At 45.9% G+C, this 14,965-nt stretch overlaps 1 protein-coding gene across 5 annotated transcripts in view; it reads right to left on the minus strand.

Annotated features, from left to right (window-relative positions):
* Positions 1-14,965, minus strand: part of SLC2A4RG (SLC2A4 regulator) — an 88,646-nt gene that overhangs the window by 58,235 nt on the left and 15,446 nt on the right. For 2 of the 5 annotated variants that reach the window (XM_077460408.1, XM_077460407.1), the window contains 7 exons: positions 10,581-10,786; positions 10,376-10,476; positions 10,022-10,274; positions 9,116-9,214; positions 5,603-5,686; positions 2,912-2,994; positions 1,936-2,696 (listed from right to left, as the gene is read on the minus strand). In XM_077460408.1, coding sequence (XP_077316534.1) covers positions 2,585-2,696; positions 2,912-2,994; positions 5,603-5,686; positions 9,116-9,214; positions 10,022-10,274; positions 10,376-10,476; positions 10,581-10,786 — 938 coding nt within the window. In that variant the 3' untranslated portion in view covers positions 1,936-2,584. Of the gene's footprint in view, positions 1-1,935; positions 2,697-2,911; positions 2,995-5,602; positions 5,687-9,115; positions 9,215-10,021; positions 10,275-10,375; positions 10,477-10,580; positions 10,787-14,965 lie in introns of those variants that run through there. The other 3 variants (XM_077460411.1, XM_077460410.1, XM_077460409.1) reach the window with 2 other exon arrangements.

The following is a 14,965-nucleotide window of genomic DNA, read 5'->3' on the forward strand; positions in this document are numbered from 1 at the left end:
AATTACCTGTCCAGGCCCATCGACTACCTCAGACCCAGTGACATCATAGGATCAGGCCTGCCCACTCCCTCAAAGCCAGTGGCATCACAGAGTCAGCCCTAGCTCCCTCGAAACCAGTGACATCACTGAATCAACCCAATCAGCTACCTCAGTCGGTGGAATCACCAATCCCCAGCCACCCTACTGCCTTTATACAGAAAAAGAGCTTCAAAACAAGCTTTTGCACAGTAAGCTGCTTGACATTATTTCTCCTTGCCTGGCATCCTTTAGGAGCAGCCTCTAAAACTTTTTACCACAGAGGACAGGTCCCAGGGAACCCTTTCTAAAATATCATCAGGGATCAGCGGGAAGAACGCACTCTTACAGACAGCTAAAAAGATCATTGGTGTCATGCTACTGGCTCCGCTTTGGACCCAGAATTATGCAGGTACCATCAGTTGCAGGTCAATCAGGTACAGGTCAAGGAGCCCTGAGCAAATTCCGGGAGGTTGAGGATGGTTGCTTTAGAGAGTGTATTTAAAGCCAAAGCCCTTTAAAGTGTGTGTGAAGCCCTGTCAGGTTATTGGTTTTTGCTGTCTGGGATAGGAAGTGAGGGGGAAGCTCCCACATGGGACACAGAGACTCAGCATAAAGTAAAAGAAGATCTCTCAAAGGAGAAGCGAACTATTCTTTGACAGGTGTCACCAGAATAGTCATCCCCCATTGTAAGCTTTCCCCTCTATTCCTCTTCCCAATAATTATTTCACATTTATTTCTGTACAGGGACTATAGGGCAAATTACTAAGCCCTTGTACACACGGTCGGAGAATCCGTCGGAATGTGTCCTATCGGACCGTGTCGTTGGATAATCAGACTGTGTGTGTGGTATGCATCGGACTGATTCAGTCGGACCCAATTTTCCAACATGTTGGAAATATTTCCCGACCAACTGGTCCGATAGGACATACTCCGATCATGTGTAGCGAATTTTGATCGGACCAAGTGCCACGCATGCTCAGATCAAATTTCTACATCAAAGCTATTGGCTACTAGCCTGAATGTAGTCCCATCGTAACGAAATTACGTCATCATGTTCCGAAAGATCGGATTTTTCGACAACTTAGTCCGACCGTGTGTATGCAACAGTTTCGGACACAATCCGTCGGACAAAATCCGACGGATTTGGTTGGCAGAATCTCCGACCGTGTGTACAGGGGCTAAGACTACTGCAGCTGTGCATACTAACCAATCAGCTTCCAGGTTTTTTTTTTTGTCATAGCTTAATTTAACAAGCTGAAGTTAGAAGCTAATTGGTTACTCTCCACAGCTGCTCCAAATTCTGAGTGCTTCAGTTTTAGGTAATCTCCCCTCCAATGGTTACCAGGACAAAAAGGGCGAGTCTACCTAACAGGAGACTCAGACACCAATGATAACCTGACAGGAGTTCCATCACTCCATCCAAAAATTATTTAACAAAACGGCTGGCTTGTCACATACTTTAGGCTGGATTCACACTGATGCAGCCGCGGGTCACAGCAGGGGGGCCCAGGAGCGTCCCTGTGGACCGAAACAGAGACAAAAAGACATACAGGACCCTTTTCTGAAGCCCCCCGCAGGCTCCCCGGAGATGTGTGAAGCGGTGCCATAGAGAGCTGGTCACACTCTCCTGCAAACTGAATGTGGGAAAAGCCGCATCCAATTTGCATCAGTGTGAATCCAGCCTCAATCATAAATTCAAACAGCTCTGATACCTTGATGTGGAGATTGGCCTACACTCTGCAGGAGACATACCTCGTGGCTTACACGTTAAAATACATTGAATTCCAGCGGCATCCAGTTTTGGGTCCTTAGAACCCTTTAAGGCGCATTCAGCAAAGCAGTGCTCTAATACTCAACAGCCAGCTCTGAGTGTTTTACAGTCGAATCAGATAAAAAAAAAAAAAACACAAACACTGATTGGCTGCAATGGATCATTGCATTGCTGAATAAGCCCCCTTTGTGCACACCATGGCACACCTGTCACATGGTCAGCTAGGCTAGTGATGTCACAAGCAAAATCTCGAGTGACATCATGGTTTCCATCATTGTATGCAAGCAACAGGTATTCTTTAAAATGTACCCCCCCTCCAAGTCAAAAACCCACTCACCCACCCCGTCCACAGAGCATCCCCAAAGTGCAAAGCAAAGTGCAGCGAGAGTTTAACACCGCCCTACAAAAAACGGGAAGAAACACAAAATTTAAAAACACGCCTCATCCCCTCCCTCCCCCGTCATTCCCTCCCTCCCCTTCAACACGTCTCACGATAAAAAAAAAAAAAAAAAATAATAATAATTCATTCCTCTTCTTTCTCACCAACAGTCCACAAGCAGAACCTCAGGAATTTAGCTGGGCGCTACCTGAAGAAGGCTCTTATAGAGCACGACCGTCTCCTGTGTCCAGCTCCAGACCGCAGAGAGAGAGAAAAAAAAATAAAAAATACAATCCATTTATAAAAATATCAGCTGTATCACAAGTGTCCTGAATCAGATTCTTGCTGGGAACAGAGCTGAGGCAGCTCAGGTGGTGCCCCCTAGGGGGCGGGTTGAGGTGAAGTGATTGTACTCATCAGTCTATGAACCTTTGGCAGGCCTTCTTCCAGCGGCAGGCGGTGCACCACATCTCCTTGCGCTCCATTCCGTATACCTTGCGGCACTTCTTGGCTTCCCCTCGTGGCTTCCTGGGGAAGAGGAAGAAGAGGGGTCGCCCCTAGGTCAGAAGCTGGCCTCTGCTAAGCTAACACATATTCCCTACGACCGACACGTGACAGGGAAAGATTCACAGATCAGCGGATACATCAACACGATGGGTGACACCACAACACTGACCAGCGAGCCCTCAGGCACACGGCAACACACACCACAGGGAGACAGATGGGAGAGGGGTGACGCTCACCGTGTCCCGGTCACTTGCTTGGGATTGGGAGTAGCGGTCAGGATCTGCGGCCTCTTCTCTCCGATACTCAGTGTTGGGCGGACCTACAGGGGGAGATCAGAAGATGTGTGAGGTTTGTTTTTTTTGAAACTCGTTTCACATTCTTACTACTTCAGTCAGACGGGTGTCCCAGAAATATTCATAACAGCAAAAAACATGTCCTCCTGGTGTCCAACACTAAAAGATCTGCCCATAATGTCAAATCTGTACCCCACATAAGGTTCGGGTTGGAAAAGAAAAAATAAATAAATAAATAAAGGGATACGTCTGTTAACCACTTGCCTACAGGGCACTTTCACCCCCTTCCTGCCCAGGCCAATTTTCAGATTTCAGCGCTGTAACACTTTGAATGACAATTGCACGGTCATGCAACACTGTACCCAAACAAAATTTTTTATAATCTTTTTTCACACTGTATTTATTCACCACTTTTTTTTTTGTTTGTTTAGCAAAAAATAGGCAACTTTTCTCCTTCATTAATGTGCACTAATGAGTCTGCACTGATGGGCACTAATAGGCTACACAGATAATCACGACACTGAGGGTGCCCCACCATTATCAGTTCAGATGACCCCTTTCAAACTACCCAGTTACCGGCTCTCTCCTCTCCTCACGCTTTGACAGCATGAGGAAAGGAATGCCGATAAGCAGTCAGTGGGTTTACATTGTGATCAGCTTTGATTACCACATGATCAGCTGTGTCTAAAGAGGCGCTGTGAATGCGCCCCCACCCCCCCCCCCCCCAGAACCGAACAGCTGTGCCCGAAAGACACAGCAATAACAGAGCGTCGCCATCATTTTGCTGCAGCATGGTCGGCAAGTGGTTATTTGTGTGATAAGGTATACCATAAATATATGCCAAAAAGCCATACAATTATGACCACCAACGGGTAAAATGAATAAAATTGATTATTTTGTTACAATTCAAGCGAAGCAGCAAGTGAACATTTTGTCCCTGAAGTTGATGTGTTGAGAGCAGAAAAAATAAAATAAAAAAATGGGCAAGCGTAAGATTTCAGGAACCTTGACGAGAGCGAAATTCTAATGGCTAGATGACTGGGTCAGAACAACTCCACAACTGCACCTCTTGTGGGATGTTCCCGGTCTGCAGTGGTCAGGACCGACCAATAGTGGTCCAAGGAAGGAAAACTGGCCAACCGGGGACATGAAGAGCGAAGGCTGGCCCGTGTAGTCCAATCCAATAGAAGAGCTACTGCAACTCAACATGCTGAAACGGTGAAGGCTGGTTCTGATAGAAAGGTGTCAGAACACAGGGCATCACAGTTTGTTGTGTATGGGGCCGAGTAGCTGCAGGCTCGTCAGGGTGCCAATGCCGAGTCGTGTCCACAGCCAAAGCACCTACACGTGAGCATCGGAAACTGGACCACGGAGCAATAGAAGAAGGAGGCCTGGTCTGATGATACATGTTTTCTTCTACAACATATGGATAGATGGTTGCACGTGAGTCACTTGCTGGGGAGAGATGGCCCCAGGATGCACCAAGAGACCGACAAGCCGGCAGAGGCAGATATCACAGCATATCATCAGAGGTCGAGCAGAGTTCAGGCCTCAAAGGGTTAGGGCCGTTTTTGGGGGAAAAGTGTGATCTACTCAATATAAGATGGTGGTCATAATGTTATGGCCGATTGGTGTACAAGTGGAAAAGGGCTAACTGGGAAGACAGGGGCTAACAATACACAGCACATTATCAGCAATTGAACCTACATTTACCTTTCCTTACCTGTAATCTGTTAGTGTACAAACACCTTAGCACAGCACTGCTGGAGGACTCTGCCCCCTCCTCCATCTAACTCTCACCTCCTGAAATAGTGTGCACTGCTGGATGACTCTGCTCCTTCCTCTATCCAACTCTCCTCTCCTGAAATACCCTGCTCTGCTGGAGGATTCTGCTCCTTCCTCTATAGCTCTCCTCTCCTGAACTATTCTGCACTGCTGTAGGACTCTGCTCCTTCCTCCATCCAACTCTCCACTCCTGAAATACTGTGAACTGCTGGAGGACTCTGCCCCTTCCTCTCCTCTTCTGAAATAGTCTGCTCCTTCCTCTACCTACCTCTCCTCTGCTGGGGGACTCTGCTCCTTCTATATACCGCTCCTCTCCTGAAATACTCTGCTCCTTCCTCTATCCAACTCTCCTCTCCTGAAACACTTTACACTGCTGGAGGACTATGCTCTGTTCTCCCGGCACATAGTGATTAATGCTAGTAGCTATAGCCGCTGGCAATAATCCCATGAAAAACCTGACATGCTGGTTGTACCCAAAGTTGATCGATCCATCGACATGGGTACATTCAGCTTTTCCATACATGGTTTGAATCTCAACTGGTCTCTGCTGAGCCAGCCAAGATCAGAACAGTCTATGGCGGGCTTAACTAGCTTTCATAGCTGCTGGTTGAAAACAAGTACACAGATCAGTGGTTACTGGTTGCATATTTGTCCTGAGTTAGAGACTCAGTATAAAATGCGTATGGCCAGCATGGAAGCCATATTTTTATCTGTCCATTTTTCCTAAAAGCACAAACAAAAAGGTCTTATAGTAGCAGTAACTCCTGACCACCTAGCAGCTATGCTTTAGTGGCTACCATTAAAAAACAATGTTTTTATTTTTTACAGTGGGAAAAATACAGCACTTACTGGAGGTGCCTTGATGAGAAGTGGAGGCGGCTGCCAGGATAGGCTCATCTTGGGTGTCACAGAAACATTAATGGGAGAGGGAGCCTGCCGACAAAGTTTAAAGGAAAATTCAAAACACAATAATACCAGAATTGTCTTCAGTGTGAACCGTGTGTGTGTGTGTGTGTGTGTGTGTGTGTGTGTGTGTGTGTGTGTGTGTGTGTGTGTGTGTGTGTGTGTGTTGCTCAGGTTGTATAGAAGTAAAGTCTTGTGCCCTCCAAGATGGGAGCTCATTTATGCTCCAGACAATAGTAGAAAGTGACTGGGTGTCCGGGTGCCGCACATCAAGTCAAGACCCTCAGTGTGATGCTGAATGGCAGTCTCAGCCTGGACCCCCGCCAGGCCACGCTCCCAACATGTTTTGCTCTGCACCTGCAGCTTACTCAAGGATGGGGGTGCAAGCAAAACATGGGTGCATGGGCTGCCCTTGCAGGTGTCCAGGCTGAGACTGCCATTCAACATCACACTGAGGGTTTCGACTTGATGTGCGGCTCCCGGGATCACCCGGTCACTTTATAAAATTGTCTTCAGGCCACATACCTCCCCGAAATACAAAAGATAACCAACTCTGAAAGAACTTTCTAAAGACAGGCTGTAGTTCTCTGAGATACAAAATCCCTAAAGTGGTTTTAAAGTCAAAAGTCACCCCCCCCCCTTATTACCTGAGCTGGATATCGATCCAGCACTGTGCACAAGAGCAAGATTGCTGCCCTCTGTCTCTCTCCTCACTGGCTCTGACACAGAAGCGAGAGCCATTGGCTCTTCCTACTGTCATTTACACCCAGTGTACAGGTGGGGGAATGGGGTGGGTAACAGAGCGCTGTTGGGAAGAGAGTCTGCATGAGTACCCCCCATAGCAAACAACTTGCAATAGGGGCACTCAGCCAGAGGGGGGACCCCAAAATAGGAGGATCAAGGCTCTTCTGCTCAAAACCATTGCACAGGGCAGGTAAGTATGACTTGTTTAAAAAAAAAAAAAAAAATTACAAATCACTTTAGGTTTTAAGGGAGAAGTACAACTTGTGAATTGACAGGTATAACCGTGACCGGGAGAGCGGCCAAGACAAACACAGAAGGAACTAAAGCGGACAAAGAAAGAAATCACACACATAAGTATTAAAGTGAACAAAAAAAACTTTCAATTTAACTCCAACTAAGGTGTATGAGTCGCATACCAGTCTTGCCTTGCTTTATAAAGCTAGAAGACATTACTAGCAGCAAAAGGAAAACGATTACTTTTAATATTTAGTGCGAATAGGCTCTACAGCCCTTTAATGTGTATGCCTTGGCAAATATTCAGTACATCTCTGCAATAAATATGTTTTATCCCTCTTAGGGCCCTGCAAATACAAGGAAAAAAATAAAAATAAAAGACCTGCTGATCTGTCAGATATTCCTTGAGACCCCAACCTCCTGTAATGAGCTGACACCACAGTGCCTCCAGTAGTCCAGTTCCAAACTGGACTACTGGAACACCTCCCCCTTTTTTTATAGGGATAAAGAGGCGTTTGGCAGCCGGGGAGAACTGGACAGGCAATGCTTTATCCACTCACTTCAAGTGAAAAAAAAAAAAAATATATTATAATGATATTTTAATATATATATATATATATATATATATATATATTCTACAGTGGGGCAAAAAGGTATTTAGTCAGCCACCAATTGTGCAAGTTTTCCCACTTAAAAAAGATGAGAGAGGCCTGTAATTGTCATCATAGGTGTACCTCAACTATGAGAGACAAAATGTGGAAACAAATCCAGAGGATCACATTGTCTGATTTTTTAAAGGATTTATTTGCAAATGATGGTGGAAAATAAGTATTTGGTCACCTACAAACAAGCAAGATTTCTGGCTCTCGCAGACCTGTATCCTCTTCTTTCAGAGGCTCCTCTCTCCTCCACTCATTACCTGTATTAATGGCACCTGTTTGAATTTGTTATCAGTATAAAAGACACCTGTCCACAACCTCAAACAGTCACCCTCCAAACTCCACTATGGTGAAGACTAAAGAGCTGTCAAAGGACACCAGAAACAAAATTGTAGACCTGCACCAGGCTGGGAAGACTGAATCTGCAATAGGCAAGCAGCTTGGTGTGAAGAAATCCACTGTGGGAGCAATAATTAGAAAATGGAAGACATACAAGACCACTGATAATCTCCCTCGATCTGGGGCTCCACGTAAGATCTCACCCCCGTGGGATCAAAATGATCACAAGAACGGTGAGCAAAAATCCCAGAACCACACGGGGGGACCTAGTGAATGATTTGCAGAGAGCTGGGAGCAACGTAACAAAGGCTACCATCAGTAACACACCAGGGGCTCAGTTCCTGCAGTGCCAGACGTGTCCCCCTGCTTAAGCCAGTACATGTCCGGACCCATCTGAGGTTTGTTAGAGAGCATTTGGATGATCCAGAAGAGAATTGGGAGAATGTCATATGGTCAGATGAAACCAAAGTAGAACTGTTTGGTAGAAACACAACGCACAGTGTTTGGAGGAGACAGAATGTCGAGTTGCAACCAAAGAACACCATACCTACTGTGAAGCATGGGGGTGGCAACATCATGATCCGTATACATGAAAGAATGAATGGGGCCATGTATTGGGAGATTTTGAGTGCAAACCTCCTCCTATCACCATTGAAGATGAAACGTGGCTGGGTCTTTCAGCATAATGATCCCAAACACACCACCCGGGCAACAAAGGAGTGGCTTCATAAGAAGCATTTCAAGGTCCTGGAGTGGCCTAGCCAGTCTCCAGAGCTCAACCCCATAGAAAAACTTTGGAGGGAGTTGAAAGTCCGTGTTGTCCAGCGACAGTCCCAAAAACATCAGTGCTCTAGAGGAGATCTGCATGGAGGACATGGAGGCCAACATACCAGCAACAGTGTGTGACAACCTTGTGAAGACTTACAGAAAACGTTTGACCTCCGTCATTGCCAACAAAGGATATAACAAAGTATTGAGATGAACTTTTGATATTGACCAAATACTTATTTTCCACCATAATTTGCAAATAAATTCTTTCAAAAATCAATGTGATTGTCTGGATTTGTTTCCACATTTTGTCTCTCATAGTTGAGGTACACCTATGATGACAATTACAGGCCTCTCTCATCTTTTTAAGTGGGAGAACTTGCACAATTGGTGGCTGACTAAATACTTTTTTGCCCCACTGTATAAATAAATATATATATCTCCCCCCATCCATCCCTCCAGGTGGACCGGCTCGGTGAGCCTGCTGTTGGCTGAAAGCAGGTCACAGGAGTGCAGAATAAACTGCACTCCTGTGATCCATAGAAGTACAACCAAAACATATTTGGCTATACTTCTCCTTTAATTCTGCTCAGATATACACAAGATTTATTTTTATTTTTTTTAGTGCACACTTGAATGTGCATTAAAGTGTTACTAAACCCACAACAGTAAAAATCAGTCTGCATACGCAGTAAAGCATGCTTATTATACTCACTGTGGAGCCTAAGGGGTTAATCCTCCGCATTGTGTAAAAAGGCTGTGTGATCCTGTCTTCTCTGATCCTCCCCTTCTTCCACAGTCCCCAATCCATCTCCTGATAAGACAGAGCCTTTGGAGTCACCACTTTTCACATGCTCAGTTTGGTGTGTAATGCTAAAGAGTATTTTTTTCTTGGGAGGGCGCATGTGATCGGCAGAGGGCCAATCAGCACTGTCCAGGCAAAAGGTCAGGGATCCTGCAGCCTCATAGGACAGTCGGAGGAGAATGAAAACTCCTCCTACAAACTTTAAACAGATACTAATAGAAAGTGCCAAGACTGCTATATACTGCTGATCAGAAAAGGCATTTAGCCGTTTATATTTACTAAAACTATTGCATTTCCATGTTCCGTGTACTGCAGGAGACCAGATATAGTGAAAGCAGGGTCCTGGGTTTAGTAACACTTTAAGGTGTATTAAATCAGAAAATCTCTTTTCCTTTTACTGATTAAGTTTAAAATTTTGTTACTGTGGCATGTCCCTGACTTCAAGGCAAAGCCTTGCCAAATGGAAAATTACAAGGCATTTCTTTGTATCTTTCAGAGGCGCCATGGTAAGCCAATGCCAGACTTTCCAGCCCATTCAATGATGGCATCACCCACATGGATAGTGTTTTCTGTAATGCAGAATAAAGGAATACTTGGCGACGTCAGCTGTTAGAGATTGACACCTTGGTTATATAGCCTTAAGGGACAGAGACAAACTAGAGCAATTATAAAAAATAAAAATAAAAATAAATAAATAAATAATAAAAAAAAAAGTCCTGCCATTGGAGTCCAGGGGATCTCCGTGTTGGACCTAAATAAAAAATATATAAAAAAGGAGTACAAAAATAATATTAGTAATTTAAAATATAAACTCACCTGGTATGCATGGTCAGTGTGCACATGGCACAGTGTGCTAGGTGCTGATAGGCTGAGCGGGGAGATTAGGGGCAGCTCTGTGCTGTTGGCTGCTCCAAGAGACCCTGGACAGAGGAAGGGTGGGGGGCCGGTGGTGGTGGGCGACGTGGGAGTCAAGCTGGACAGGCCATCTGTCAGTGTGTCCACATTAACATCCATTTCTGTGTAGTAAAAGTCCTCCTCGCCATCGTTGTGTCCCTGCTCTCCGCAGCGCCTGCAGGAGACAAACAACAACGTGTCGCAGCAAAAAAAAAAAAAAATATGACACTACACAACACCGCCAGGTCAGGCCGAGAGCAGGCGCTCATAACTCACCCCAAGTGTACCGCCCGGATGTGCTTCTGGATGGCCGTAGATGTGCTGAGAACTTTCCCACAATTTTTCCACAGGCAGCGGAACATTAGACGTCCGGAATTCTGTTTAAAACACATAAAGGAGCCTAAGTTGCATCTAACCAACAACAACCACAGCAAAGGGGTCTTAAAAAAAAAAAAAAATAAAAAAAAAAAAAAAGCCCCACCTTTCTCTTTCGGGGGGTGGGGTCACCAAACAGGAAGTGGGTGGTGTCAGAATCCTCGAGGCCAGCGTCGGAATGGGCAGACAAGGGGGCATTTTGCAGAGGAGGAGACGGCGTGGTGGGGAAGGAGGTATAAAAGTCACAGCCATTGGAAGCACCAGAGCTATACGAGAGGATGGAGCTCACTGCACACGCCTCACTGAGACTTCCTACAAAGGAAAACAAACACGTGTGGAAATGGAAAGTAGTGCACAGAACAGCTATAAATCATTGCAAAGCCATACTGAAAAATGTATAATTACAAAACTAAAACTAGGCACAGCAAAAACTTACTGAAGATACAGTACTAATATATATAAAAAAAAAAAAAAAAAAATGAAATCTACCGAATTCATTTTTTTTTTTTTTTTTTAAGGAAGCAGCTATCCTTTTTACCACTTTCAAGTTCAAATGACGATGACCACCCCAGGGAGAAGACAAGCAGCTGGCTTACACAGGCCAATTGTTTAATTTTTCTTACGTGTAAAAAATGATTTTGTTTGTAAAATATAAAAAATACATACATACACACACACACACACACACACACACACACACACACACACACACACACACCCTTAGCAGGGGCCCTAGAGAACAGTGGGTGTTGCGAACTTTTAGGTAACGTGGTTTTTCAAATGTAATTTTTTTTTAAATACATACATTAAATTAATTTTAGCGCACACAATACCCACATTTTGGGGACAATATAAAAAGATAACGTCACTGAGTAAATAGAAACCCAACATGTCACACTTTAAAAAATTGTTTACACCTGTGGAACGGGGCCACAATACGGCCAAAAATCTCCATAGGCAATGTTTTAAAAGCCTTTACAGTAGGGGTCATCAACCCCCGATCCCCGGCCCACTACCGGGCCGTGGCCCTTCTGCAGGTGGGCCGCGGGTGCCGGCGGCTGCAAGAGACATGCTGGGCTACCGGCACGAGAGCGCTGGGTGGATGGAAGAAGCGAGCGGGCGGGCAAGCAGAGATTATATCATCGCTCTCCGCCCCCTCTACATCACCGCTCTTCTGCCGTCAAAGCCAGTACTCTGTCTCAGTGTTGGAAGTGCAGCAGGGAGCAGAGAGATGACATCATCTCATACTGCCTGCCCCGCATGGCCGCTCTCCTGCGGCTCCTCGGTGTGTGAAAACTTTGATTCCTTGTTACCTTGCGCAGATTGCCTGCCCCTCTGGACAGCTAATCGGGAATGGCAGAAGGGTGGAGCCAGAGACTGACAGCTGAAGGAGTCCCGGACCCTATCTCTGCCAGATGAGACCAGCTGCAGCATGAGGAGAGAGACACCCTGCAACATCCAGAGGTGCGATCCCACAGAGATGTGACATCATCGGTGACAGGTGAGCTGTGTGTGGAGTACAGGTGAGGTGTGCTGGGACTTGTAGTTCACCCCCTCAGCTGTCTGCCTGACATACCACAAGGGGCGCTCCACTCACTCCACATCTGGTGACAGGCAAAGCGGTAGGTGGCAATCCACATCTTGTGGCAGGCAGTGTGGCAGGTGATGTGTCAAGTGACATTCCGCATCTGGCGACAGGCAGCGTGGCAAGTGACTATGCACATCTAGTACCGGGCGACAGTGGCAAGTGACACACTCAGGGCTCCCACTGGTTCTACAGTATGGCGAGTTGAACTATTTAATTTATTACTGCAATGTAATAATAGAAATAATGCGCTTCAATCACCCCGACACCATATCAAGCATGGTGGCGTGATGATTGAATCACTAACACCAGCCATTGCCTGTGAAAAATTGTGACTCCCCCCCCCCCCGGTCCTTGGCACAATTTTCATCAACACAGCCGGTCCACCGGTACCAAAAAGGTTGGGGACCACTGCTTTAAAAGGATACCAGTTTAGAGTTACAGGGGAGGTCTGGTGGTAGAAAATAGGATTTCTATAACAGCTTACCTGTAAAATCCTTTTCTTGGAGTACATCAGGGGACACAGAGCCTTCGTAGTTACTATGTGGGTTATAGGCCACTTTCAGGGGCTGGACACTGGCACGCCCTAAGACAGGAATTCCACTCCCTATATAACCCTTCCCACTACTGGGAGTACCTCCATTTTTGTAGCAAAGCAATATATACGTGTATTAGAGGGGGGGGGGACCTCTGTGTCCCGTGATGGACTCCAAGAAAAGGATTTTACAGGTAAGCTGTTCTAAAAATCCTATTTTCTTTATCATACATCACAGGACACAGAGCCATAGTAGTTACTATGTGGGATGTCCCACAGCTATAACAACTGAGGGAAGGGAGACACAACAAAAGTAGGGCACCATGAGGCTAGAGGACTTATACTGCTGCCTGCAGCACACTACGCCCAAAGGCGATATCCTCATACCTCCTTACATCCACCTGATAGAATCTGGTAAATGTATGGACTGAAGACCAAGTTGCAGCCTTGCAGATTTGGGCCATGAAAGCCTGGTGATGCAGTGTCCACAAAACACTAACAGCCCTAGTGGAGTGCGCTTTGATTTGAGAGGGTGGAATCTTCCTCTTCAAATTATAAGCTTGAGAAATTACTTGCCAAATTCATTTAGAAATAGTAGATTTCGATGCTGCCTGTCCTCTTTTAGGACCTTCGGGCAACAAACAAAAACATCAGTTTTTTTAATCTGAGCAGTCGCCTTCAAGTAGACTTTGACTGCTCCCACCACATCCAGAGAATGTAGTGACTTCTCTTCCGTAGAACCGGGTTCTGGAAAAAAATTAAGGCAGAACAACATCCTGGTTTAGATGAAAACCTGACACTACCTTCAGTAGAAAGTTAGGATGAGGAAGCAATACTACCTTATCCTTGTGAATAATTAAATACGGCTCTTTACAAGAAAGAGTGGTCAACTCTAATAGCCATAACTTCTGCTAGAAGGGTATCTATCAGAAAAACGAGTTTCCTTGCCAAAAGGACCAAGGAAATATGCCGTATTGGCTCAAAAGGCTGCATTACCCCCTGAATAAAGCTACGAACCAAAGAATGCAAAGCAAGTGGTCATTGAAATAATACTGACAAGGCCGAGGACCTGGCCTCTGATAGTACTCAAGGCCAGCTTAATTTCTAACCCCATCTGCAGAAAGTCAAGGATTCTACCTATGACATACTTCCTGGGGTGCCAACCCCTGGATTCACACCAGAAGACATATGCTTTCCAGACTCTATAATATAGGATTCTGGAGGCCAGCTTCCTTGCATTAATCAAGGTAGAAACCACTGAAGCTGACAGCCCACGCTTCTTCAGAATGTGGGCGTCAATAGCTAAACTGTTAAATTTAGTGTTTGTAAGGTAGGATGGAATACTGGAACTTGCGATAGCAGATCTGGACGTGGTGGTAGGGTCCATGAGTCCCCTACCGCCATCCTTATCTCTGCATACCAAGATCTTCTGGGCCACAAGAATCACTGACTTCCCTTCCTGATTGATTCTGCAAAGAAGTCGTGGAAGCAGCAGAATAGGAGGAATTGCATAAAATCAGTGAAAACTGATTCCACGGGAACACCAAGGCATCTGTTCCGCAAGCTAGCGGATCATTTGTTCTTGACACAAAGTTGTCGATCTTTTTGTTGAACCTGGACGCAAACAGATCTACGTCTGGGATCCCCCATTTCCAGCATATTGTCCGGAATATAATCGGGGATAATCGAAAATCTGATCCTTCCGCATTTGACCCCTCAGAAGAGGAGTCATCAGCCTCTTCATGGTCCAATGGGGAAAATGCATCTTCTCCACCCCCAGTTCCTCAGTTTGAGGGTCCTGTGTAATGAAAGGTGACCCGTCGCATTTTGCCCACACTGGGATGCGATTAAAGCAGGAGTTCTGCCGTTTTTTTTTCTTTTAAAAGTCAGCAGCTACAAATACTGCAGCTGCTGACTTTTAAAATATGGACACTTACCTTTCCAGCGTGCCCGTGATGTTGGCACCCGAAGCCGATCTGTCGCTCGGCTCTCGGGTGCTGCCGCCGCCATCTTCGGTAAGGGAATCAGGAAATGAAGCCTCGCGGCTTCACTTCCCAGTCCCCTACTGCGCATGTCGTGCTGCGCAATACAGATGGTCCCTGCTGTCTCTGGTACCCATGTGTTTCCCAGCAGACAGCGGGGTAAGGACAGGAAGTGGCGTAAATACCCGCAGATTCTGCAGTTATCTATGCCCGGAAGTGGGTGCAAATACCTGTATTATACAGGTATCTGCACCCCCCTCCCCCCTGAAAAAGGTGCCAATTGTGGCACTGGAGGGGGGGGGGGGGGGGGTTCCGATGAGCGGAAGTTCCACTTTAGGGTGGAGCTCCGCTTTAAAGCCGCTAACCTTTCCTCCAAACTTAAAGTGGCG

Source organism: Lithobates pipiens, unplaced genomic scaffold (assembly GCF_037356315.1).
Source record: "Lithobates pipiens isolate NorthernLeopardFrog02 unplaced genomic scaffold, aLitPip1_a1.2 Scaffold_28, whole genome shotgun sequence".
Classification (NCBI taxonomy): Eukaryota; Metazoa; Chordata; class Amphibia; order Anura; family Ranidae; genus Lithobates; species Lithobates pipiens.